The sequence below is a fragment of the Mustelus asterias genome, chromosome 22, assembly GCF_964213995.1.
Source record: "Mustelus asterias chromosome 22, sMusAst1.hap1.1, whole genome shotgun sequence".
Classification (NCBI taxonomy): Eukaryota; Metazoa; Chordata; class Chondrichthyes; order Carcharhiniformes; family Triakidae; genus Mustelus; species Mustelus asterias.
Window position 1 is genome coordinate 23,378,471 of NC_135822.1, and position 24,306 is coordinate 23,402,776.

The 24,306-nt window shown below is 42.4% G+C and overlaps 1 protein-coding gene across 1 annotated transcript in view; it reads right to left on the reverse strand.

Annotated features, from left to right (window-relative positions):
• The window catches only part of ssu72 (SSU72 homolog, RNA polymerase II CTD phosphatase), a 95,607-nt gene extending 72,646 nt beyond the window's left edge, over positions 1-22,961 (reverse strand). Inside the window, exons 1-2 of the mRNA XM_078238921.1 lie at positions 22,737-22,961; positions 8,387-8,530 (exon numbers count right to left, since the gene is read on the reverse strand). Coding sequence (XP_078095047.1) covers positions 8,387-8,530; positions 22,737-22,816 — 224 coding nt within the window. The 5' untranslated portion in view covers positions 22,817-22,961. The remainder of the gene's footprint in view (positions 1-8,386; positions 8,531-22,736) is intronic.
• Between the last annotated feature and the right edge of the window lie 1,345 nt (positions 22,962-24,306).

Below are 24,306 nucleotides of genomic sequence, written 5' to 3' on the forward strand. Positions count from 1 at the left end.
CAAATTCTCATTCTCTTGATCCTTAGCCAATTCAGTCACAGTAAACTCCCTCACCTGATAATTTTTGAACTTTTAAAGCCCAAGCAAGAGCTCATTTAATTTTACTTCCTAATTTATTGTTTTAGACACAACCTGGGGCTTCTCCTTTACACCATTCTACATTTAGGTTCTCATAGAAATCATAGAAACCCTACAGTGCAGAAGGAGGCCATTCGGCCCATCGAGTCTGCACCGACCACAATCCCACCCAGGTCCTACCCCCACATATTTACCCGCTAATCCCTCTAACCTACGCATCCCAGGACTCTAAGGGGCAATTTATAACCTGGCCAATCAACCTAACCTGCACATCTTTGGACTGTGGGAGGAAACCGGAGCACCCGGAGGAAACCCACGCAGACACGAGGAGAATGTGCAAACTCCACACAGACAGTGACCCGAGCCGGGAATCGAACCCGGGACCCTGGAGCTGTGAAGCAGCAGTGCTAACCACTGTGCTACCGTGCCACCATTGATCCATTGATAACTTCTTGCCAAAGCTACCCATGAGTATTAGAAATGGAGCTACATGCAGAGGAAGTATTTACAGCAACTAGCAGAGAATTCTAGCCCTCCCCAACCCATTTTACATGGGGAAGTATTGCCTACTAACTCATTGGTTTCCTCATGTACATGAACAGTGCAGACTACGAGCATCGACAAAACGTAGGGAGAAGCAAAGGGCCATAAATATAAGACTGTCACTAATAAATCCATACGTGTTTCAACAGAAACATCTTTGCCTCATAAGGTTGGAATGTGGAATTCACTACTGCAAGGAATAGTTGATGCAAATTGCATAGATGCACTTAAAGGAAAATTATATCAACACATAAAAAGGGAAAAAGAGGCTATGCTGAGGGGTTCCAATGAATAAAGAGATAGCTGGTAGGGTGCATAAAACACTAGCATCAACCAAACACCACGCCAAGTGGCCTGTGCTGTACATTCTATGAAATTAAGCCTTTCAAAGAAGCTTGACTCTAGTTATTTCTGAAAACAGAGTATAATGTGCCAGTCACTGGTTAGAGGAAAAGCCATCGACTGGTTCCTGGTAGATTTTGAAGTCCGTATAATGTACCTAAGATTGTGCATCTTGAAGTATGAATGAACCATCGAAAAAAATGCATCAATTGCACATCAGGCCTTGAGCAAGTTAAGGATTCTGATAATGTTTCAATATGATCCACTATCAGATAATGATTTTCACTGGTCACAAAACGCAAAATCATTCATACAAATGACAGTCGCTGATCAAAGAAATAATACCAGGGCACTGGAAGCTTAAAATAACAAGTAGCTTCTCCAATGGTTTGGGTTCACAAGGCCCTTAACAAATCAGCAGAAGTTTCAGCAAGATAGCTGCAAGAGGCTTTGGAATCCTTTGGCTGGAGAAATGGAAATTTCATGACTATCCTGCTGGGAAGCATATCTTTGTAGCTGTCAAGTGAGTACAGTGCAGCTTAACAGTGACCCTGCCAAACCTACACTCTCCACATGTAGTGCAACAGATTGCTAACACTCACTACTGGTATTCACAAATAAAGGGAGTGCTTGGCAAGGTTCCGCAAGCTTGCTGATACACAAATTCGTGAGTGCTAGGAACTTGATTGAATGGAAGAATGGGCCTACGTTTGGCACACAGCATTTAATAGTTGAATGTTATCCAGGCAAACAGGGCCAATGCCATGCATAGTTATATATTAGAATCCCTATAGTGCAGGAGACCATTCAGCCCAGTGAGTCTGCATCAATTCTCCAAAAGAGCACCTCACCCCACAGGATACAAAACTAAAGTCCGCTGAGAAAGAAAACTATTGCTTTGGTGCTTGATTTTCTTAAGGTCGCAATGGGTGCTATGAAACAATACTCAAAGCGACATATTGTCCTTGCACAAGATTCTAGTTAGGGCTCTCATGGCAATGCCCAGTTTTGGTCCTCTCCTGAACGTGATTGGAGAAGCTCTGGGAGAGATTCAGAGGGGAATGAGTGACATAAATTATACGCAGTTTAAATCACCTCAGTTAACTGGATACAGGTTTATTTATTTCAAGAGAAGCACAAACTCAAAAAGTGGGATTTGTTCACAAACTGGGAAAAACAGGGAGCCATGCATAGAAACTGCACAACGGAGAACAAGGTTGCCCTTGATTCAATACCAAATCTCTTTTCTGGTTCCTAGATCCACAAGTTAGCAGTGCATAGTCACTACATATTGTAAATATTATGGACCTAGCTTTGATGGCTAACACAAATACAAGTAGATAAGACATTAAGTATTATAAAATCATGATCAATCTGGTCTCCTGGCCTAGCTTTGATTGCCTCAAGCCAAAGAAGAATCTACCACTTTTGTCCCAGAGTGCTCATAATTTCAAAAAAATGCTTTAAAATATATTTCCTGGGGTGTGAACATCAGTGCAATGCCAGCATTCGTCAGCCATTCCTCTTGCAGTGAAAGCAAATCACCTTCGGGAACCACTGCAGCCCACCTGGTATGGGTATCCACACTGTGCCGCTACGGAAATTCCAGGATTTTTGACCCAGCCAAAAAAAGAAAATGGAGGACCAAACACCACCACCTGCCAGTCCCAAATCAGGGTGGTGAGGGGCTTGGAAGAGAACTTGCAGGAGGTGGTATTCCAAAGCATCCGCTGGCCTTGTCCGAGGTGAGTGGTTGCAGGTTTGGCAAGTGTGATTGAAGGAGATTTGGAGAGTTGCTGTAGTGCACCTTACAGATGGTGTACAATGCTGCCACTATGCAGTAGTGATTGAAAACTTATGAAAGATCCCCAGGATGTTGACAGTTGAGGGATTCAGGGGATGGTTATCCTGTTGAAATGTCATGAGTTGGCCATTGCCCAGCACTTGTGTGGTGCGAATGTTACTCACCACTCATCAGGCCAAGCCTGAATGTTGTCCAGGTCTTGCTGTAAAGGCACAGGCTGCTTCAGCAGCCAGTAAGTTTCAAATGGCACTGAACAATGTGCATTCAGTGAACATCCCCCACTTCCTGGCCTTTTGCTGGAGGAAGGTCACTGATAACTTATCTGAAATTGGGCCTAGGACATGATAACATAGCAGCCGTGGTGAACCATGAAGCACACAGTGCCAGGCTAGATGATTTTTTTCCTGTCCGATGCTTTGTACGAAAGGAAGAAAGCTAGAGTAAATTTGTATGACCTCATCTTTCTGCAGTGTAGGGTTTCTATGATTTGCTGTGTACACTATGCACCAGAGAGGTGAGTCACATTATCCAACAGAAATATACTGTTAGTTCACCAGTGACTATACTTTAAAGGCATTTAACTGGTCGAGGTGTTTTGGAGTACACATGTACAAGATGTTCCCGGTCTTCTACGACTGCCAATTTAACTTGGATTACTTGCAGTCTTAGCAAACTAATGATCAGAGAATTCTCAATTTGCCATTACAACTAGACCACAGACAGAATTATCTAGATAATGGATGATGTGCAGGGACATTCCAAACCATAATTTAATTAAGGGATCTTAAGGGCTCTACAGTATTCCTCAAGCAGAAGTATCTTACAGATCCCATAGTTAAATCAGCCTCGTTACTTTGCCCATAGCATCCACTGTTCTCTTCAAACAGTAGAATTCCAATTCTACTGGCAAGTTAGGAAATTTCCTTATTTAACAATTGCGCGAGTAGAAGTGATGAGTCTATCTGCTCTCCCACTGGAAGTGCCATTTTGACTGAGCCAGATAGGGGGGAACCTGCAACTGCGCATGTAGGGTGACCCAATTTCCAAAACAGCACATTTCATAGGACAAAGTAACAGACTGTTTTCCATCTGTCACATTACCTGCCCTGGATACAGCAGAGGCTGGGGAGGCTGCAAACATAATTTACTTTTAAAAATAGATTTTGAACAAGAATATCCTAAGGAGTGCATGAAGGCAGCATTATTTTCTGCATTCGGCATTTCTATGTTTCGTTGCAGTAAGTGACGCTGGACATTTACAAGTCCAAGCAGTAGGCTGGCGCAATCTAAAAAATGGCAATTGTGCAGTTAGAATGCAGAGCAAATAACTTGCAACAAAATGCCATTGCAGCAGACAGCTCAGCAATGTAACTGACACGAAATAAACAAACCCAACCAGGATGCAGAGTAGATTGCAAACAAACTATCAAGAGCAATGATACACACCACTTGGCCCAACTGATCAATGCCAGCATTTTCACCAGGGGCAGCAACCATTGGACGTGTGCCAAAGGTGACATGCAAAATGATTGTCCTATCTGAGCAGTCAGGGCCACAAACCAGACAGACGGACCTAAGAAATCAGAACCACAGATTTCCAACCTTTTTAAAGCCATCAGTGTCAAATTGACCAAGTTGCTGCGCTGCTGCTTCTGACCTTCGGGTAGCAGCATGGCTCATTTATTTTTAAAAGAAAGCTCACCAGAAAGCCAAAGCTGCCCAAAGGTCAGCAACAATGCAACAGCTGTCCAAGAGCCCATGGTGTTGGGGGTAGTATATTAGCGTGCAGAGTGCATCAGAATACTAATAGAAGACAGAGTTAGGATAAGAGGAGCATTTTCAAGGTGGCAACCTGTAACTAGTGGAGTGCCATAGGATCAGTGCTGGGGCCACAATTATTTACAATATATAATGATTTGGATGAGGGAAGTGAATGTACTATTGCCAAGTTTGCAAATGACAAAAATAGGTAGGAAGGCAAATGGTGAGGTTAACAAAGTCTACAGACGGATATAAACAGGTGAAGTGAGTGGACAAAAACTTGTACTTAGTAGTAAGAATAAAGGAGCAGAGTATTATTTAAATGGAAAAAGATTGCAGAAAGCTGTAGCGCAAAGGGGTTTGGGAGCCCTTGTGTATAAATCACAAAAAGCTAGCATGCAAGTTCAATAGGTAAAAGGAAAGGTGATGAAATGTTGGCCTTTGTTTCAGAGACAATGGAGTATAAAAATAAAGTCTTGCTAAAACAATACAAGGCACTAGTTAGACCACATCTGGAATACTGAACAGGTTTGGACCCCTTATCTAAGGAAAGATATACTGGCATTGGAGGCAGTCAAGATAAGGTTCACTAGGTTGATCTCAGCTATGGAGGGATTTTCTTATGAGAACATGAGTAAATGGGGCCTGTACTCATTGGAGTTAAGAATGAGAGGTGACCTTATTGAGACATATCGGATTCTCAGGGGGCTTGACAGGGTAGATGCTGAAAGATTGTGGGAGAGCCTAGGACCAAAGGGCATAATCTCAGAGTGAGGGGCCACCCACTTGAAACAAATTAGGAGGAATTTCTTCACTTACATAGTAAATCTGTGGAATTCTTTGCCACAGAGAATTGTAAAAGTTGTCTCTATGTTCAAGAGGGAGATATTTAATCAGTAAGGGAAGGGTTATGAGGATAAGGTGGGAAAGTGGAATTGAGAATTGTCAAAATCGTCATGATCTCATTGAAGGGCAGAGCAGATTTGGTGGGCCAAATGGCCTATGTCTAAGAGAGCTCTGTTGAAAATTGGTAGGTGAAATCTCTGCAACTTTAGAACCAATTGGATGCTGTAAGAGATGATGGTGGTTATATAGTATATGCAGACCTTATAAATGTTAAAATGTATTCGCCAGACACAAAACCTTAAATCAGTGAATAAATGAAAACTCGACATGCCACTTCTGAAAAAGATGCCAGCCCCTGATTTATACAGTTAACGTCTACAAAGTACTGGTCCAGCTCGTGTCGAATTCTGGCCATATTAAAGTAGAGGCATTGTGGCACTGGAAATGGTGCAATGGAAGGCAACCAATTCAGCACCTTGGATTAGATACAGAGCACCAAAGTTACAAAAGCTAGGAATATTTACAAGGGAGAAAAGGTAGCTCACCATTCATTTGCCACTATTGTTGACTATTCAAGAGTTTAAGGACTACAGGTAATCCTCACACTAACAGACAACATGGACCATAAAAAGGTAAATAAACATAATTCAGCTTTAATTATTTTACAGTGGCAGTGAAAATTTGGCACAACGTCTGGGATTGCAAATGTCAGCAAGTCAAAGTGGGAGATGGTTACATATTTAGCAAAAAAAAGGCTATAAAAGTGTAGGAGAGATGGTTTTAAAACTTTGGAACTGGCCAAATGGATCTTGCGTAGTAAAGTGCTGAAGCAAGATATAGATCCACCCAAGATGAGATAGGGACAGAAGAAAGTTTGAAGGCTACCAGTACTCAAGGCTCACTTGTGTGGCGGTCTTAAATTTGGTCACCAATGCCTCGGTGTTCATGTTGTTTAGAACACAGCACACAATGCTTGCAAGCAACCCATTAAACAGAAAATGGCAGTGTCTCTCCATTAGACACTATACCAATTTTCTTCTCCCAAAGAAAGCTGCAGTTTGAAGTTTCTATTTACAACATATCCACAAACACTTAAATGTTAATATTCCAATTTTTACCCTTTCATTTTTAACAAAACCAATATTAGTGTAGTGGAAGTTTGACAAGCCAAACAACTGCAAATTAATTAACTAGTGTGTTAAAATACTAAACACAGATTTTAAATGCCCATTTAAATGTTATTTCATTCTATCCTTTAACACAGCCAAGTTTTCCCTTCGCTTCAATGGATAACTACAGTAGAACAGTAAGTATTTATGGTAGATGTCTAGTGAATTACTTTAGGCTACAATCAGTATTTTCTCTGTGCTATTTAAGTGTACTCTCGCAAGTAGTGTCACTCACTGCCAGTGCTATTAAAACATTAATGCTAAAGCAAGGTTGGTTTCCTGATTATCAGAAACAAGAAACTGAATATTGTCGCAATGAAGAATCAGTTAACCACAGCATAATACTGTTGAAATTTAACCAGTTATGTTTGGTTCCCTGGATTTTAGCTAGGGACAAATAAGTCTACCCATATGCTGTAACTGAATTATACCACTTTCACAAAGATCTGCACAACAATTATATCAACTTACAGAATCTGGGCTGCTGATTGGAAAACAAGACTTTGAACACAGCTTTCATCCAACAAAAACTACTGGAGAAAAATCCATCCCCATCCCCAAAACAGGTAATGTCAACAGTTGAAAGGGGAGTGAATAAGAAATACCTGGATTAGGAAAAATTGTATAAGATACATGCGTTATAAAATTCATAACGCAAGTTAAACTAAACCAGAACAGAAGGGAAACAAATTGGGAACAGGAGGGAAAGTAAGTGAGCACTGGTAAACTGCCCATTTTTTAAAAAACTAGGTAAATTACTTTTAGCAACTATTTTGAGGGTGGGGTAATTCAGGGATTGCCCCTGGTCTGAGTAATTTCAATGCAGTATTAATATTTGCTTCAGGTGCACAAACAAAACATTGGTCCAGGCCAACTGGAGTGGCAATGAAATCGCTCACCATCGATGAGTAAATGTTTCATTTTTTTCTATAGTTGACTTACTTTCACCTTACAACTAGTGTGAACGTCACTAGTCATTTGCCCAGAATGAACTGCAATCAAGTATTTAACTTCCATAATTAGTTTAATTATCTAATGAACTGTGAATTTGATGCATGTCGACTTACACGGGATTGCACATTTAGCTCAATCTGAGAATAAGGGGAATCTGGGGAAGATGTTCCCCAGGATGGCCACTAGTTTTGACTTCAAATGTGGACCAGACTACATTTCCTGCATTAAATTTTGGCATTCCAAGATCATTGGAATTCAGATGAAATATATACACTGGATAAGAATAAAGCACAGTAACATCACTGCACTCCCATAATTCAGTGTAATAACAATGTCTCTTGTTATCTACACTCCCATTCTAGTCAACAGTTAGAACCACGATTGTCTGCTCCCCGTTAGAAAAAAGTTCCAAGTATATTACTAGAGTTACATCATTTAGTTGCAAATTGGCCGTTATAATTCTGCTAAAACTCAGTGAAGGGTACGCAAGATTCTACTCCCTTCAACTTAGAAATGATGTACCTTATACAATCTGGCATACTCTAAAAAGGGAGAATAAAGCTGAAGGGGGAAAAATTTGCTGGACATGTAGCAGTTGAACCAATCTGCCCCTGCATTAACTACATATTATGGTGCAACCCTGTAAAATAGGAGTTATATTACCTGCACCCAGCTGTGCTTAGTGTAACACTTTGATTAATTGCATTACTCCACTAAAGCAGACTGACAAAACACCAGAAGGCGCAGGAGACCTGACTCATCCTTGGCATTGTATTTTCTTACCCTTTGAATTTACAGAACTGCAGCATAGGCGCGCCACTACAATAAAAATACAAACACAGACACCTTGGAACCAGTGACCTAAAAACAAAGTGTGCCTCATGGATACAGTTCTTTGTCTTTCCTAATGAGATCACTGTACATCTGATCATATGTAGTTTTGAAATCGTATATATTTGGCTTGTCCGGAGCCGGTCCCGGTAGCTTCACGTGTGTCCCTGTTCCAAACGATCGGACATTGAAGCCTTTTTTACTGTAAAAGAGGAGAAAATAAACAAATTTAGAGTGCAGGAAATCTCAAATTAGATTAGAGTTGGAAATATCAAATATTTTGAATCTGGTACAGCTTGATTTTTAAACAGGTCAATATGCATCTCATTAGCAGAAATATACAAGATAGCAAATATCACAAAAAAGGGTTCAATTGAAACACCAACTAAATTGGAGGCAGATAAGGAAGCAAATTCCAGACTGCTCAGAAACAAAGATGACAGGGCTACAGAGGCAAAAAACAAGTGTTTCGGAAACAGCTAGGCATTGTTGGAGATGGAGGCGTGGGGAACTGGCTGCGATGCTGGAGCGGTAACTAGGGGGCATAACTATAGGGTTCATGGTGGGAGATGTAGGAAGGATGTCCGAGGTGGGTTTTTTACTCAGAGTGGTTGGGGTGTGGAATGGACTGCCTGCAGGGATAGTGGAGTCAGAAACTTTAGGAACATTTAAGAAGCTATTGGATAGGCACATGGAGTACTTCGGGATGATAGGGAGGAAATAGCTTGATCTGGGTTTCAGACAAAGCTCGGCACAACATCGTGGGCCGAAGGGCCTGTTCTGTGCTGTACTGTTCTATGTTCTATGGATGTATTAAGGTGGTCTAAACAGTCCTCAACTATATCTGTCTTATGACCAACTTCTACGAGACCAAGAGTTTAAATATTACCCAAATAAAAATGCTATCGGGACTAGCTGTGAAAAACATTCACAAGATCATCTGGCCAATCAGTTGATTTTAGTTAAGTTTTCCACAATTTAGGGTACAAGTCACCTAAATGATTAGACGAGGTTTCATTAACATGATCCTGTGACTTCATGACTGGACTTTTATTCAGATTCCACTTTACAAACTATACGAGTTACCTGCTACTAACGCACAAAGACCTTGTATTTCGGAAACATCACTTCATCTACACCAAAGATTTCCAATAGGGGGTACATTTTTATATGAGCACAGCCCATACATTATTGTTCAGCTGCTCCAACTAACTCCCAGGTCTCTGGCTCAGTCTGATATTAACTGTGTTAGGGTTTATTATCCTGTCCCGAGAGGTGCATTCATTTCAATGCTCCATTCTATAAATAGGAGCACAAGGCAATCCACTTCCAGCTAGACTCCCCCCCCCCCCCTCCCCCCCCAATAACTCCACAGTAAATACTGCCCCAAGGGAATCAACAGATATTTCTTTGTCATACAATAATAGTTATCAAATTCTGAAAAAAATCCACAGCCATGCTAAATGGTTAGTTATTCCAATCCAAAAATTCTCATCTGTTGCCGGCGATTGCTTCCATGGCTTTTGTATCAAACACATTTGCAGTTTCCTGAATGTAGCAAATCACATATTTGCCTCTTCAACATTCACCCACAAATTATATAAATAGCATAAAAAGAAACTGGAGGCTAGTGTGGTACACAGCAGCTGCAAAATGGTTCTCAGTTCACCGTGCAGGTTGTTTCAAGTCACTGCCTTGCATCGACTAATAACATCAAGCCAAACGCTACAGCCAGAATGGAAGAAAACTTTTTCAAACAGCAAAACAGAAAAAACAAATCCAAAATTTAAAAAAAAATCAGTACTTGCGAAAGCAAGTTGCACATTGAGGCTCACTAATCTGAACACTTTATGAATCAAGACACTTGGTGAATTTTTAAAATCTTAAATAGCAATAGGCGGAAGTGGCCATTGCACACCCAAGTTCTGGATATTAAACCTCAACAGAAACAACTAAGTTACAAAGTCACTTTGAGTCATCAGATTAATGTTCCTAACACCAGATAAGCATTTTAATGTTAATGTCTCAGGAAAGTAAAGTGTCAACCGGTGATAAGGAAATATACTTGTTTGGCCAACTGAAGGCTATATAAACAGTGTACCAATTTTGGTGCTCACTTTGTTAGTCATTATCTCTGCCTTCGCAATCGTCGAGGAAGATTGGAATTGGCTGGGTTACCAAATTGCTATTCAGGCTCCACGATCCCAGGACAAAATTCTGGCAGGTAAAGCGAAGTGGAACATGCACGTGTCCCTTTGCTTACTGGGACCAGTCAAGCAGACTGCCCCAACCTGGAATTCAACGCTACCATTCCAGGGCAAGGCTGCAAGATGAGGTAAAATTTACCATAGTAATCTATTAAGTATTCTTGCCCTGAGACTATAGGCAGACCCAGGGTAGAGTTACAAAAGTTCAGCAATTAAAATAGATTACTTGTCACTTCACCATTTAACTGAAGTATTTCCAATTATTGTACTGAAGACAGACTTGTAAAAGTGATGCTGTTTTTGTGGGATTAAAATTTGCAGATAATAAAAGCAATGCTTGGGATGATATTACAAGCACATTGGACAAAAAAGGTTTTAGGTTCATTTTTGTTTCCCAAGTTAGTCGATCTCAGCCAGGGTAGCTTTAGTCAACTGATCTCAATTTCTGGATGGAGGAAAAACGGAATATCTCAATAGGTTGCCAATAATCCATCTTGGAAAACACAAGAATGTTGGGCAAAGGAAGGGTCTCAAAGAAATTATACCCCAGCGACAGCCAACACAATGAGGACAAAAGAAACTTAGGCAAAGTCAAATTTGCATTTAAAAAAAGCTACTAAACACTCAGTGACAAAGGGCAAATGGATTTCACTTGATTAGCAGTTTATAGCCACAATCATTTCCTTTTCACATGGAGAACTCCAGTGCATCAGCCCATGAAATAAATTGTGGCCTGAAACAAAAGTTTAATATGCAGGCATTAAAACTGAAGGATAACAATGAACTGATGATTGCTCATTATACATTTCACACAAGCATAGTCAAACAAAAGCGTGCACACTAAAATGTAACTTTTGACCTACAGAATAGACAGGGGTGCAGAAAGTAATAGCAACTTCCCACAGGCTTCATTTTCACTCATTTATTTAAAGTGCTGCTCGATAGTCAAACTTAAAAACCTCATTCTCCTGCTGAGGAAGTGTCCTGTTTTGAGTCAGTCATTGATCAAGGTAGCCACTGGTAGGTGCAGGATAATGTAAAATTAATGCATGCGGTCCCATTCATAGGACACTAAACGATCCCTCTACCTAGTAAAATCTACAGAATCCTCTTCAATGGAGATGCAGATGAAGGTAATTGGCAAAATAGTCTAGGAGAATTGTTTTATATAAACACATCTGGAATGTACTACAAAAAAGGTGGTGGAAACAGATTCAATTGCAACTTTCAAAGGGAAATATACAATATACATACACACGACGGAGAAATTTGCAAATTTGGGCAAAGAATGGGACTATTTGCACTTCAAAAGAGCTGCCACAGGCATGATGGGCTGAATGGCCAGCTTCTGTGCTGGATACTTCTAGATAATTAGGTTTGCAACTTACAAAACATGAACTTCCTCCGAGAAGAAAAGATAGCAAGATAAAAAAAACCCAACTCCCAAAATGTACTGCTATCCAAAGCACTAATCTGATAGTTAGCTTACAAGTTATCCAGCCCACCATTTAAAGAATGATCTCTATGTTGATGTTCTCGAATTCAGTCATTCCAGCTAGGAATAAAGCCACTGAACAGAGCCACAAGCAATAGCTGCAAATGCCACCTGGGCAGACAATACGGTGGAATGCTGTTGATGCAGGAACAAGAGTAATGCTGTCACGTTCATAGTACATAACCTCGAATCTTCCTCGAAGCAGGTATCAGGTGGCCCCCAAGCTGAAGTCGAAATCTTTATTTTATAATGGGATGTGAGCATCACTGTTTCAACGTCAGCATGTGGTGCCCATCCCTAGTTATTCGAGGTGGTGGTGGAGAGTTACCTTCCTGAACAGCTGCAGGGCATGCGTAGGTGCACCCACAGCACTGCTAGGAATGGAGTTCCAGGATTTTAACCCAGTGAAGAAACAGAGATATCGTCCCAAGTCAGGATTGGTGTATGGATTTGAGGAGAACGTGGGAGGACGGTGTTGAATGCTGAATTATGGAAAGAATAAATAATCGGCACTAGCAACTATTGAAACAAGCAGCAGGGACCTCAAGTCCATCTTCACAGTGACAAGATCTTTCCAAGCTTCAAGACAATTTTCACACATCCAAGGTCTCATTGTGGCACTCTTTGAATTTTGGTGCGCTGGTTACAAGCCAAATTATGCAACATCAATTAGCTTAGAGGAAAATGGGCTCAAGTAGTTTGTCATGCAGTAAGAATTGATAAATTCTGGTCTGCGTACAAGATCTTACAACAATTATTAAAAATCCAATGAAATGCCAAAATCATTGAATATTTATATTCAGTCTTGGATACTTTGAAAGGACAAAACACAAGCTGTGGATATTATTCATTTCGTGTGACAGATCAACAAGCAGTTTTATTGACCTGGACCAGATTGAGCTGAGAATTATTCTAAAAAGACTTCAAAGACCTCCGACACACTGACTTGCATTGGACACAGCTCCACATCATTTAGCCAAATGCCACTTCTTCACTCAAGCAAACATTTGAGCAATGCTGAAAGAGACCTGCTGTCATAGCTTTTGGCCTTGCACTCAACAGGACAAAGGCAAGAATGCCAAATTTAGTAGTAACAACAATTTATGCTGCATGAGAAAAGTTTGCTTATTGGTTAGCAAATTGACTGATTGTTCATGGCAACACCTTGATCAATGTGCCAAAGAACTATTGTCCTCCATGCTTTTGTTTAATTCAACAAAGGTGCAATATCTGGACACATTCTTTTAGTTTGCAGAGGCCAGGTTCCTTCATGTGAACATATATAGCTGCTAGCAAGCGAAAGTGAGCCATTCCCAACTGAACTTAAATTGGTTGATGCAAGTCTTGGCACACAGGATTTTTCAGCAAACGCTGTCCAATTGTGGAATCCCATCTAATGCTGATCATTATGTTCTGCATTTTGCAAGCATTATTTCACGTATTAATCTAGATCAGAAGTAGCCAAGCTTTCTGCATTAGTATGGTGGAGACACTTCAATACCACAGTTTAACTCTACTCTCCCATACATCTCAGGTTGATATTAAATCTTGGCATTCTGATTTGGGATTTAATAGCATTTTCATAGAAATTATAACAGTTGTGCAATCCAACAAGTCAATTCTTATTCTTCATCCGAGTAATGGCCCTCATCCATCATGTCAGCTTTATTCCCACAGTCCCCTTTCCTTCAACCATGTAATGAGCCCATGCTTAATAAGCTCCAATTAATTCTGGTGGCATATTTCATCAGCTCAAGGTTATCTTTATTTTTTTTACCCTCTCTATGCCCCAAATCTCTAATTTTATCCATCAATACTGGTTCTGTTCTAGATCCCACAGCTGTCCAAATCTCCACACCCACAAAATTCAAACTAGTAATTAACAGAAGCCTGGACTTTTTTGTCAAGACTCAGATACCCTGAGACTGATGCCACCCTGCAACCCAACTCCTGACAATTAATATTGATTTAGTTCATGGAGGGCATCCCAGCTGAACAAAAACCACCACCACAGCCACCCAATGTCCAAATAAACCTGAACCTTCCAGCAGAAAGGGTTGTGCAGTTCCTTGGAAAGAGTCATGTTTACATAGAACATGTTGAACTTCTGATTATGCCCACAATGTAGATGAAAGGGTCTGCACTCCAAATATTGGCGGTTAAATAACTTGTGGGTCAAAGAGATCATTCTATTCATAGAAAGTTGACTGGACTATTTGAGCTCAACACTGCAGGTACTTTACAATGTGGTTGTCACCAACTACTAACGTGAATGGCCTGCAACTTAATAGAAAATATGTGGCATGATTGAAAGCAGAGAATTCAGTTCAGGTTCCCTTTAATCAACTTGCTTCTAGGTATTTATTTGTGCTAAATGGTGCTTTTCATTGTATTCACAACGTCATTCTATCATTGGCACAGTGGTTTCATTTCATACCAACGGATAATATAAATACAACCCGAAACTCTCAAGATGGCCAATCTAATACTGCAGTGAAACACTCCATGGAAGGACGGTCACTTTACTTTGAGTCAATTCAGGCCACAGAACTGAATTTAACAATGGAGAAAAGTCACACTGCTGAGCGGTGTGGTAAACCTTTAACACAAGTGCAGTGGGTCACAAAAGCGGACTAATAGTAAGCAGAATCAGAAATGAGGGATTTGGAGTACTCATCACATTACAACATATATACAAAAAAAAATTGAAATTCAGATAAAAAGGGCCAGAGGTAGTTCTGAAAGCTCACCATTTTCCAGTTTGCTCGTGTTAAAGCAATTTCACTGAACTTCCCCAAAATACACACTAATATTTATTCAAATTTACTGATCTTCAATAATTGCAACACTTCAGCAGCATTCACTTCCAATATTGTCCAAATTAAATCACATGCCATTTACTCCGGTTTTAGCAACACTGTTGTAACCCTCTCTTATTTCATTGTCTTGCATACCTTCTCAAAATGATTGGCCCTGTCAGATATTGAGCAGTATTTGTAGAAACAGCAGGCAGACCAGAGTGATTTTGGGAATGGCAGAGAAAACATCTATTAGAAAACCCTCAATCATCTACTCATGAAAAAGTAACCACAAGAACTTAAATCTGTAGTATTCAGGAGCCAGAATCTCTGACCAACTGCTGAGTCAGCTTGAGAGAAAGTAACTTGGTTTTCATGTGACAATAATTCCTTTTACAAACATGACAGAGCTTGCCAAGTTTTAAAGTGCAAGCTACTATGTGCCTTCACTTAAATTCGACACTCACTAAACATTCTGTCGGCAACTACATTTTAAAGTTTCAGGGGCCTTGGATTAATTGGCCAACTCTATAAAAGACAACTGGCTGAGTGATCTGCGTTTTATGCTTTATTGTTTTATGATCATCTGAAAACAGGAAATCTGGATTAACCTCCAATTTTATAGGCTGAAGAAAACCAGTTTTACAAGGTTGAGAAGGTGGTTAATGAGCACGAGGAAAAAGAAAACTGAGCGGCAGAAAGGATGAAAGCAGTCAACCAAATGAACATTCATGTTTAGCAGCAGCGATAAAAGAAAAAAAATGGCACAGTTTGAGAGAGTTCCGAAGGAAAGGGTGTAATGGTTGAAACGCAGTAAGAAGTCTCTCAACACTAGGTTAAAGTCCAACAGGCTTATTTGGTAGCACAAGCTTTTGGAGTCTCGCTCCTTCTTCAGGTGAAGGAGGAACGAGACAACACCTGGTGTTGAGAGACTTTTTACTGTGCTTACCCCAGTCCAACGCCGGCATCTTCACATCATGGTTGAAACAGCCATGGCTTGCATAGCAAGGAACATCAAGTGTCAGAGTTTGGAGCACTGGGTACCTTGCTGCCAATTGTTGGAATAAAACAGGAAGAGACAACACCTCATATCCGATAACCTGCATCAACGTACAGCATCAACTCAAAACAGGTATCTGAACAAATTCCAGATGGTTCTGCTCAAAAAGCAGAATGTAGTAATGGTTCGATAATTTCTGCATTGATCTTTAGTGAGTTTTCCATCAAACTCCAAACTCTGAATTTTTCTCCTCATTTGGCTTAGACAGAGAAACCCCTTGATTATATTCTAAACAAGTCACTATGAAAACTTTTTGACCCACATTCCAGCACAATATTGGACTAAGTAATTAAGCAGCAGTGTAATATGTACTTGACCACTTACAAAGATTGTAACTGAAACTATTCTGAACGGAAACACTGCTAAAAGATTACAAAATGTTTTAGTTATTCATCAGAATAACTCTCAGTTCCGCCAAATGTCAGCAAATAGAAGTATCCACAAGTCAACTGTGCTCCAGAGGCAATTCTTGATCTATACTGAGTTTTCAAATCTCAGTTAGGGAGTAGTTAATTATCTAATTGGCACTGCTTTGTGAAAGAGATTCAGATGGTTCAGTTAGTGGTACCCCCCCCTCCCCCCACCCCCCAGTCAAAAACTGCAGGTCAAGTTCATACCAGGCCAGTACTGGAGAACTGAAGTGCTATCAGATGAGAAAAGTCCTGGTTACCCATGTTTGCGCTGGTCTACATTGCTACCCAGTCCAGCAATGCCTTCCATCTTAAAATCCCATTTTGCTTCCTACAACCTACTGAGATCTCTGCATTCCTCCAATCCTGGTCCTTCGTGCATTTCTAACTTTTAAAATTGCTGCACTATTTGCAACTAACTTAGAATCACAGAAACTTCAGCAGCTTGGGTCCCAAGCTTTGTGATTCTCTCCCTATACCTCTCCATCTTTAAGACACTTCTAAAAACTTTACTCTCCAACCAAGCTTTGATCATCAGTCATAACATCACTATGTGGCATAGTGTTAAATTTAATTACACTCCTTTGAAGCACTGTGGGATGTTTTACTTCTTAAAGGCAGGTTGTTGAGCCATTAAACATCTATCGGTTCTGATTAATAGAGATGGTCATTTTTCCTCACTGCTATTTTTGGAGTGTTGGTGTAGAAGGGCTGTCATGCTAACAGAGAACATTCACAACATTTCAACCAAGTGAAAAGTTGATGGGATACGACAAAATACAGGATATTAAAAACTGGTGTGGATTCATGTCTATTTAAATCCAGAAACCACCTGTCCTGAAAGGTCCATGTTGTGGACATCAGGGTCAGACCGGAGATTATCCCCCAAGTCATATATCCTGCTGGTTACCAGTGTCTATGCTTATGCATGAATAATGGCACCTTTGAAATATGAGGCAGCCAGCAATCATGGAAACCAGACAACAGCAAGATGGCAGCAAGGGGAAATACCACACAAGAAAAAAAGCTCTGCTAAATTGCTCTAACCCGAGATGGAAGCTATCATGCAAAAGTTGGTTTGCTGAGGCTTGTATTGTGACGTGGACATTAGGCTAGAAAATATTTGTCCTAATTTTCACAAGAAAAGTTTCTGCAATATTCAGCCAAAGAGCACAATTTGTAAAAATACGACCCACGATTGGAGCCTTAGCATTCCAGTAGAAGTTTCTCATTCAGCACACTACTAATCTTCAACGCATTATGATTGCTTCTCAAGAGAGACTCAAGTGCGGCCAGCCCATTCAAATTTCACATGGCTTTAAGTACTAAGAATTGCTTGAAAGTTAATCTACAAAAATAAACACCAGTAGCAATAAAGGAAGTTGAAGGCAACATTAGTACCCAAAAGTTCCCAAGCATGTTTCAATGTTCATAGGTGCAATGTTGGTAATATTTTGCAGTTACTAGAACGTACAACACCAAAACAGACCATGTACACAGTACATGCCAATGCTTATAACCAGAGTCTGCACTTTCAACAACCCTCTCCATTCCATCTACCTCATCTCATCCTCTGTTCCATATTCTCATCTAAATTTTCTTTTGAAAGCTACGTAAGTCAGATGCTCCTTATTCCATATTCCAATCCCAGAGTGAACAGTTTTTTCTAAATTTCCATAATGAATTAATAACTATGTTGTATTTATGGGCCCATAGTTTGGATTCTGCCACAAATCAACATTTTCTCCACATCTATCCTGGTCTACCAATTCATTACTTTAAAGGCCTCCATTAAGTCACTTCCAAGTCTCTTTTCTGAAAAAAAAACTGTGACAGAAGAATCCTATCAAACAATCTACAACACAAAACCCAGACTCTGATGTGGCATTGGACATTATAACATGCATTAAAAATTTCACCACAAATTCTACAAGGCGAGTACGCACACTCACCATGCTCTTTGGGGATTACAAGAGCACCGATTTTCCTGCAGTGGTCTGCACCAGCATACCAGCTACCCAGTCATAATCTCACAAATGTGATATTCAGAGCAATTGGGTCTGAATGAAGATGTGGAAGAGGGGCTGAGGTCAGTGGTAACTAGAAATTACGAACATAAGTAATCAGTTATTAAACCATCCCTTCCCATAAAAAGTAAGCACAGTCTGAATGAACACCGCTGTATGCGGGCACAGCCCAGTCATGGAAACCACCAGCCCAAGACACGACCAATCCCACCTTCAAATAGCATCTGACCAAATCCCTAGGAGAACCAGTAGAAAACAGAAAGAAAAATATAGTCTTATCCATCAGGAGAAAGATTCATTATGTTAAGTGTTTGCTCAGGCTTGCATGGCTTAAACCTACACTTAATGAAACGAGTGTTGAAATAGTGCCATCTGGAAGTTTGCGCGCCTCACTCCTGCAAAGCTCGGTGAGCCGAGGTGAAATCAGAGAGAGAACTCGTGTATAAAGGATTCTCTCGGGCTGTGGATTACACTAATAGGGAGCGTTCAAAACCTGCTGCCAGTCACTGGGGACATGTTAAAAATACACTCTTCCCAAAGGATATGGACTGTTAATGAAGACCCTTAATCTACATGACATGATTACTCGTTTACTTTCCCCAAGTCAAGGTGTACTGAAAGGTTAACATTCAGTACTGTAATTAACTGAGGACAATAGATAGCCAGCAGCAAAGTAAGCAGGCAAAGGATGTCAGCAGCCTCAGGTGATCAAGTTTCAACACCCCAAGTCATCATAACCTCAATGTGCAATTACGTCACAGTAATCACAATGAAGCCATTTATGGAATCAGGGAAGTTTAACAAGTGACATGCATCAAAATAGTTCATATTTAACAATACCCATTGCGATGGGTAAACCTTCGACACTAGGTTTTCCTAGATTTGAGTAAACCCCTTATTTTGCTGAGTTTTCTCCTGTGGAGAGGGCACAATTCTCCTCTAAAGTAAAGTAGAACTAAAAAAGGCTCCCATGAAGCTCCAGGCAGCTACAAAGGTGCAGCGCAGCCCAACAGCACAGACCCATCAAGAGCAACAGGAAGAAGAATTTTAAGTTAGAATCATAGAAACCCTACAGTGCAGAAAGAGGCCACTGGGCCCATCAAGTCTGCACCGACCACGATCCCACCCAGGCCCTACCCCCACATATTTACCCGCTAATCCCTTTAACCTACGCATCTCAGGACACTAAGGGGCAATTTTAGCATGGCCAATCGACCTAACCCGCACATCTTTGGACTGTGGGAGGAAACCGGAGCACCCAGAGGAAACCCACGCAGACACGAGGAGAATGTGCAAACTCCACACAGACAGTGACCCAAGCCGGGAATCGAATCCAGGAGCAGCAGTGCTAACCACTGTGCTACCGTGCCGCCCTAGGTTTTCCTACAAATTCTTAAGCACAGTCAGCCAATTTCAATGGCTATGCCCCATTGGGACTGGCACAATGTGTGATCAGGAGTGGGGGGGATCTCCCCTTGATCACACAAACGCACACAGGATAGTGGGAGATGCACAGGATGGTAGGGGGCAGCGTAGCACTTAAAGGCACTTCAAAGGAGTATGGAAAAGTTAATGCCAAGTCAAAAAAGAGAGACAGTATGACAAAACTGTCTTTCATCTGACAAAGAGAAAAGAGGGAAAATCTTAAAGAAAGAGAGCTGAAAAGACTTATGGAGGAGATTCCAATATTTTTAAATCAAAAATGGCTGAAAGTACAGCCACCAATGGTGGGGTGGATTCTGCACAAGGTGGAAGAATGCAGAATTCTTTGGGATTACAGAAAATGAGGACAAAGCAATGGAAGGATTTAAACTTTAAAATATTGCCTACATCAGCCAATGAGCACAGGGCAGTGCGTGAATGGAACGTGGTGCAAATTAAGACAAAGGTAGTAGAATTTTGAATGAGATAAGTTTACAGAGTGTGAATGACAAGGCAGCTAGACAGGCACTGGATTGGTTGAATCAAGTTAAGAAAATAATTACGGAGGTTATAGCAGCAAATGGGCTGAGGCAGAGATAGCTGATGTTAGGAAGGTAGAAAGCAGCTAATATGAGGTAGGATGATAAATTCATCCTCAGTGCCAGGGATCTGGGTTCAATTCTGGCTTTGGGTCACTGTGTGGAGTTTGCACATTCTCCCCGTGTCGGCGTGGGTTTCCTCCCACACTTCAAAAGATCTGCAGGTTAGATTGATTGGTCATGCTAAATTGCCCCTTAATGTCAGGAGACCTAGGGGGACAAGTGCATGGGGTTACAGGGATAGGGTCTGGGTGGGACTGTTGTCGGTGCAGGCTCGGTGGGCCAAATGGCGGCCTCCTGCATGATGAAATTCAGGCTCAGAAAGTGCTCCAAAATCTCAAACAGCCTGGTTCAGTCTGAAGCAGATCAGGGAGGGTCAAGGGAGGGGGACAAGGTTTGTGATAGACATTAACTTTTGTCTTCCCAATATTCTACTGGAGAAGATTACAGCTTGTTCAAGGCTGGACACTGGATAAGCAGCCTGGTGAAGTGATGCAAGGGTGGAGAGTGGCAAGTTAAAGCTATATCATTAGTGTACATATGGAACCAGATTGATGTCACCCAAGGACTGCTTCTTGTAAGATTCCAAAAAGATGATTATTTTAAAAATATGTGCCCTCTTTTTAGGTCAAACCAAATAAACAAACTCAGATTAAGTCGGGACAAAGTAAAAGGGGCAGCTCCCCAAAAGGAGGGGGAACAGCCCGAACAGAAATCAAAGTACAAAGGAAACTTTAAAACATCAAATTAAAATGTGATTGTCAGGGTCAATAACGCACCCCAACCCCTGCGGTGCCCAACGGGTGCGGAAGGCGTCAACCGTGCCCGTGGACACCGCATGCTCCCTCTCCAGGGACACCCGGCCGCGAACGTAGCCGCGGTAGATGGGAAGACAGTCAGGATGGACGGCCCCCTCGATCGCCCGCTGCCTGGACCGATAAATGGCGCGTTTCGCCAGGCCCAGGTTCACGAGGAGGTCGCCATCCCGACCCTCCCCTCTCCGCACCGGGTGTGCAATCACTAAGTCAGGCAACAGTTTCCACAGTGGCTAAATTTCAGCTTTCTCAGGCCTCCGCTGAATTTTGGCAGCAGTCTTCAATGATGCAAGTCATTGATTGGGGTGCACCAGTTAGTCAAGTCCCTCACAAGGCCTCGCCTGTGCCAATTTGCTGCACAAAGGCCTTGGCCAGTGCAGAAAATGTTGACGAATGCCCAATGTCAGCGTGGCAGGTTGAAGCTGGGTGGACAGACTATGGGATTTGTGATGAGGAAGTTTTTAATGGTAAGTAATAAGTGATGATGTGGCGACAGAAACAGCTCTTCTAACTATGACTGGAAGAAGCAAGAGTGGAATAAAGTGAGGACGCTTGAGCAATGGAGGAAACACACTGGAGGAGGGTACAGCCAACCATGCCAATGACTGCAGATGGGTTGAGGCGCATTAATGAAGTATAGTCAGACACATTGAGTTGAAGCTAAGATGGACATTGATTTGGAGATATCAATACATTAAAAGACTTGAGGAAGGAGGCTGAAGTCGTGTACAAACAAAAAGATGACAGAGCCACACAAATATTTGAAGGGAGGGGTAGTGGGAAAGAGAGCAGAAAATGGGGAATAAAGCACAAGAGGTTTTTTGTGGCGAACGATGATGGTTATTTGAAAGGAAAGATAGTTATGGGAACAATTCACAATGAGAGCGAGCAAAGGAGCCAGAATTACAGTCAGCTTTTTAGTAGTATAATCAAAATGAGGTGGGTCTTAGATTCAAGTACACTGACATAAGTTTCTAGAGGTGGTCAAAGAGACAACTGAACGGATGATTGTGTTAGACACAAAGTCCACAAGTTCCTCACACTTAAGGAAACAATGAATAAAGGAAGAGAGTCATGATTCTGCATTCCAGACAGGAGTGGGGTGTTGAAGATTGGGGGGGGGGGGGGGGGGCGAGAATAAGAAGAAAAGGCGAGAAAGGCAGAGACAGCATTTGGGGGGGGGGGGGGGGTGGCACAGAAAGGTTTTTTTGGGGGGAGGACTGAGGGGGCGATGGGCCGAGCGGCAGCCAGAGAGTGGGGAGTGAGACACAACCCGGCCCCTCAATTACACATCCATGGAGAGGGTGCGGCCGAATGGGGTGGGTGGGAGGCCGTAGGCCCGAGAGACAGCGGAGTGCGGGCGCGTGTGGGCCCCGGGAGGTTTCTGGAAGGGACAAGGCCGCGCGCTGAGGGGGGAGGAGGGTGTCCATTCCCGGGCGGGTTCAGAGTAGGCCCCGGACGGGTTCAGAGTAGGCCCCGGACGGGTTCACAGTAGGCCCCGGACGGGGCTCGGTGTGTTTGGGCCCCCCTCCCCTGCCCGGTAGGCCCCGGGAGGGAGCGGGCGAGGCGGGTTACCTGAGGATACTGTGCGCTTCCATGCTCCGGTTCTGGTTACTCGAGCACACCACGGCCACTCGCAGCGGATTCTGGGGCATCTCCTCCTCGCGCCGCCGCCACCGGGTGAGGGGAGGGAGGGAGGGAGAGAAAATAAACCGACCGGAAGCGGCGACCGCGCGACCGGAGCCCGGTCAGACACAAAATGGCGATGCCCCCACCCACCCACTTCCGGCGGGAGCAATCCAAGTGCGCACTTCCGGCGGAGGAAATGACGTCACCGGCGACCTCACTCTGCCCTCCATTTTGAGTGTGGCGTGTCCCAAAGAGCTTCCCAACCAACTCTTGTCGTGTTGGAGCCTGTTGTAATGTGACTTGTGGTAAACCACTGTTATCTGTTGTGGTTAACCACTGTTCGTTAGTACCTGTTATTACTTGTGTATGTGGCACATCCCTGTCGGCTCCGCCCACAACTCCTCCCCTGGTCCGGGTATAAGGGCGATGGTTCCTCCCCACCGAGCCTTTAGTGCGGACCAGATCTAAGAACATAAGAAGTAGGAGCAGGAGTAGGCCATCTAGCACCTCGAGTCTGCCCCGACATTCAATAAGATCATGGCTGATCTGAAGTGGATCAGTTCTGCTTACCCGCCTGATCCCTATAACCCCTAATTCCCTTACCGATCAGGAATCCATCTATCCGTGATTTAAACATATTCAACGAGGTCGCCTCCACCACTTCAGTGGGAAGAGAATTCCAGAGATTCACCACCCTCTGACAGAAGAAGTTCCTCCTCAACTCTGTCCTAAACTGACCCCCCTTTATTTTGAGGCTGTGCCCTCTAGTTCTAGCTTCCTTTCTAAGTGGAAAGAATCTCTCCACCTCTACCCTATCCAGCCCCTTCATTATCTTATAGGTCTCTATAAGATCCCCCCTCAGCCTTCTAAATTCCAACGAGTACAAACCCAATCTGCTCAGTCTCTCCTCATAATCAACACCCCTCATCTCTGGTATCAACCTGGTGAACCTTCTCTGCACTCCCTCCAAGGCCAATATATCCTTCCGCAAATAAGGGGACCAATACTGCACACAGTATTCCAGCTGCGGCCTCACCAATGCCCTGTACAGATGCAGCAAGGCATCTCTGCTTTTATATTCTATCCCCCTTGCGATATAGGCCAACATCCCATTTGCCTTCTTGATCACCTGTTGCACCTCTGACAGATCTCCGACAGGGATGGCTCCAAGTTCTTGTTAATAAAAGCCTATTTGTTCTTGCATACAACTAGTCTTTGCTTGATTGATGGTGCATCAATTTTATTAACAAGATTTTAAAATGGAGCAGATGTTAAAACCCGACAGATTGAATCTGGATCCTCAAACTATAGGAGCGTCAAACACGTTTGATCATTGGCTGAAATGCTTCGAAGACTACATCGACGCCTCCACTGCTGTCCGTACGGATGCCGACAAACTATGAGTGCTCCACGGCCGGGTAAGCGACATAGTATATTCTACGATTCGGGACGCAGAAAGTTACAACGATGCCATCGAACTTTTAAAGGGCCAGTATAACAAACGGCCTAATGAAGT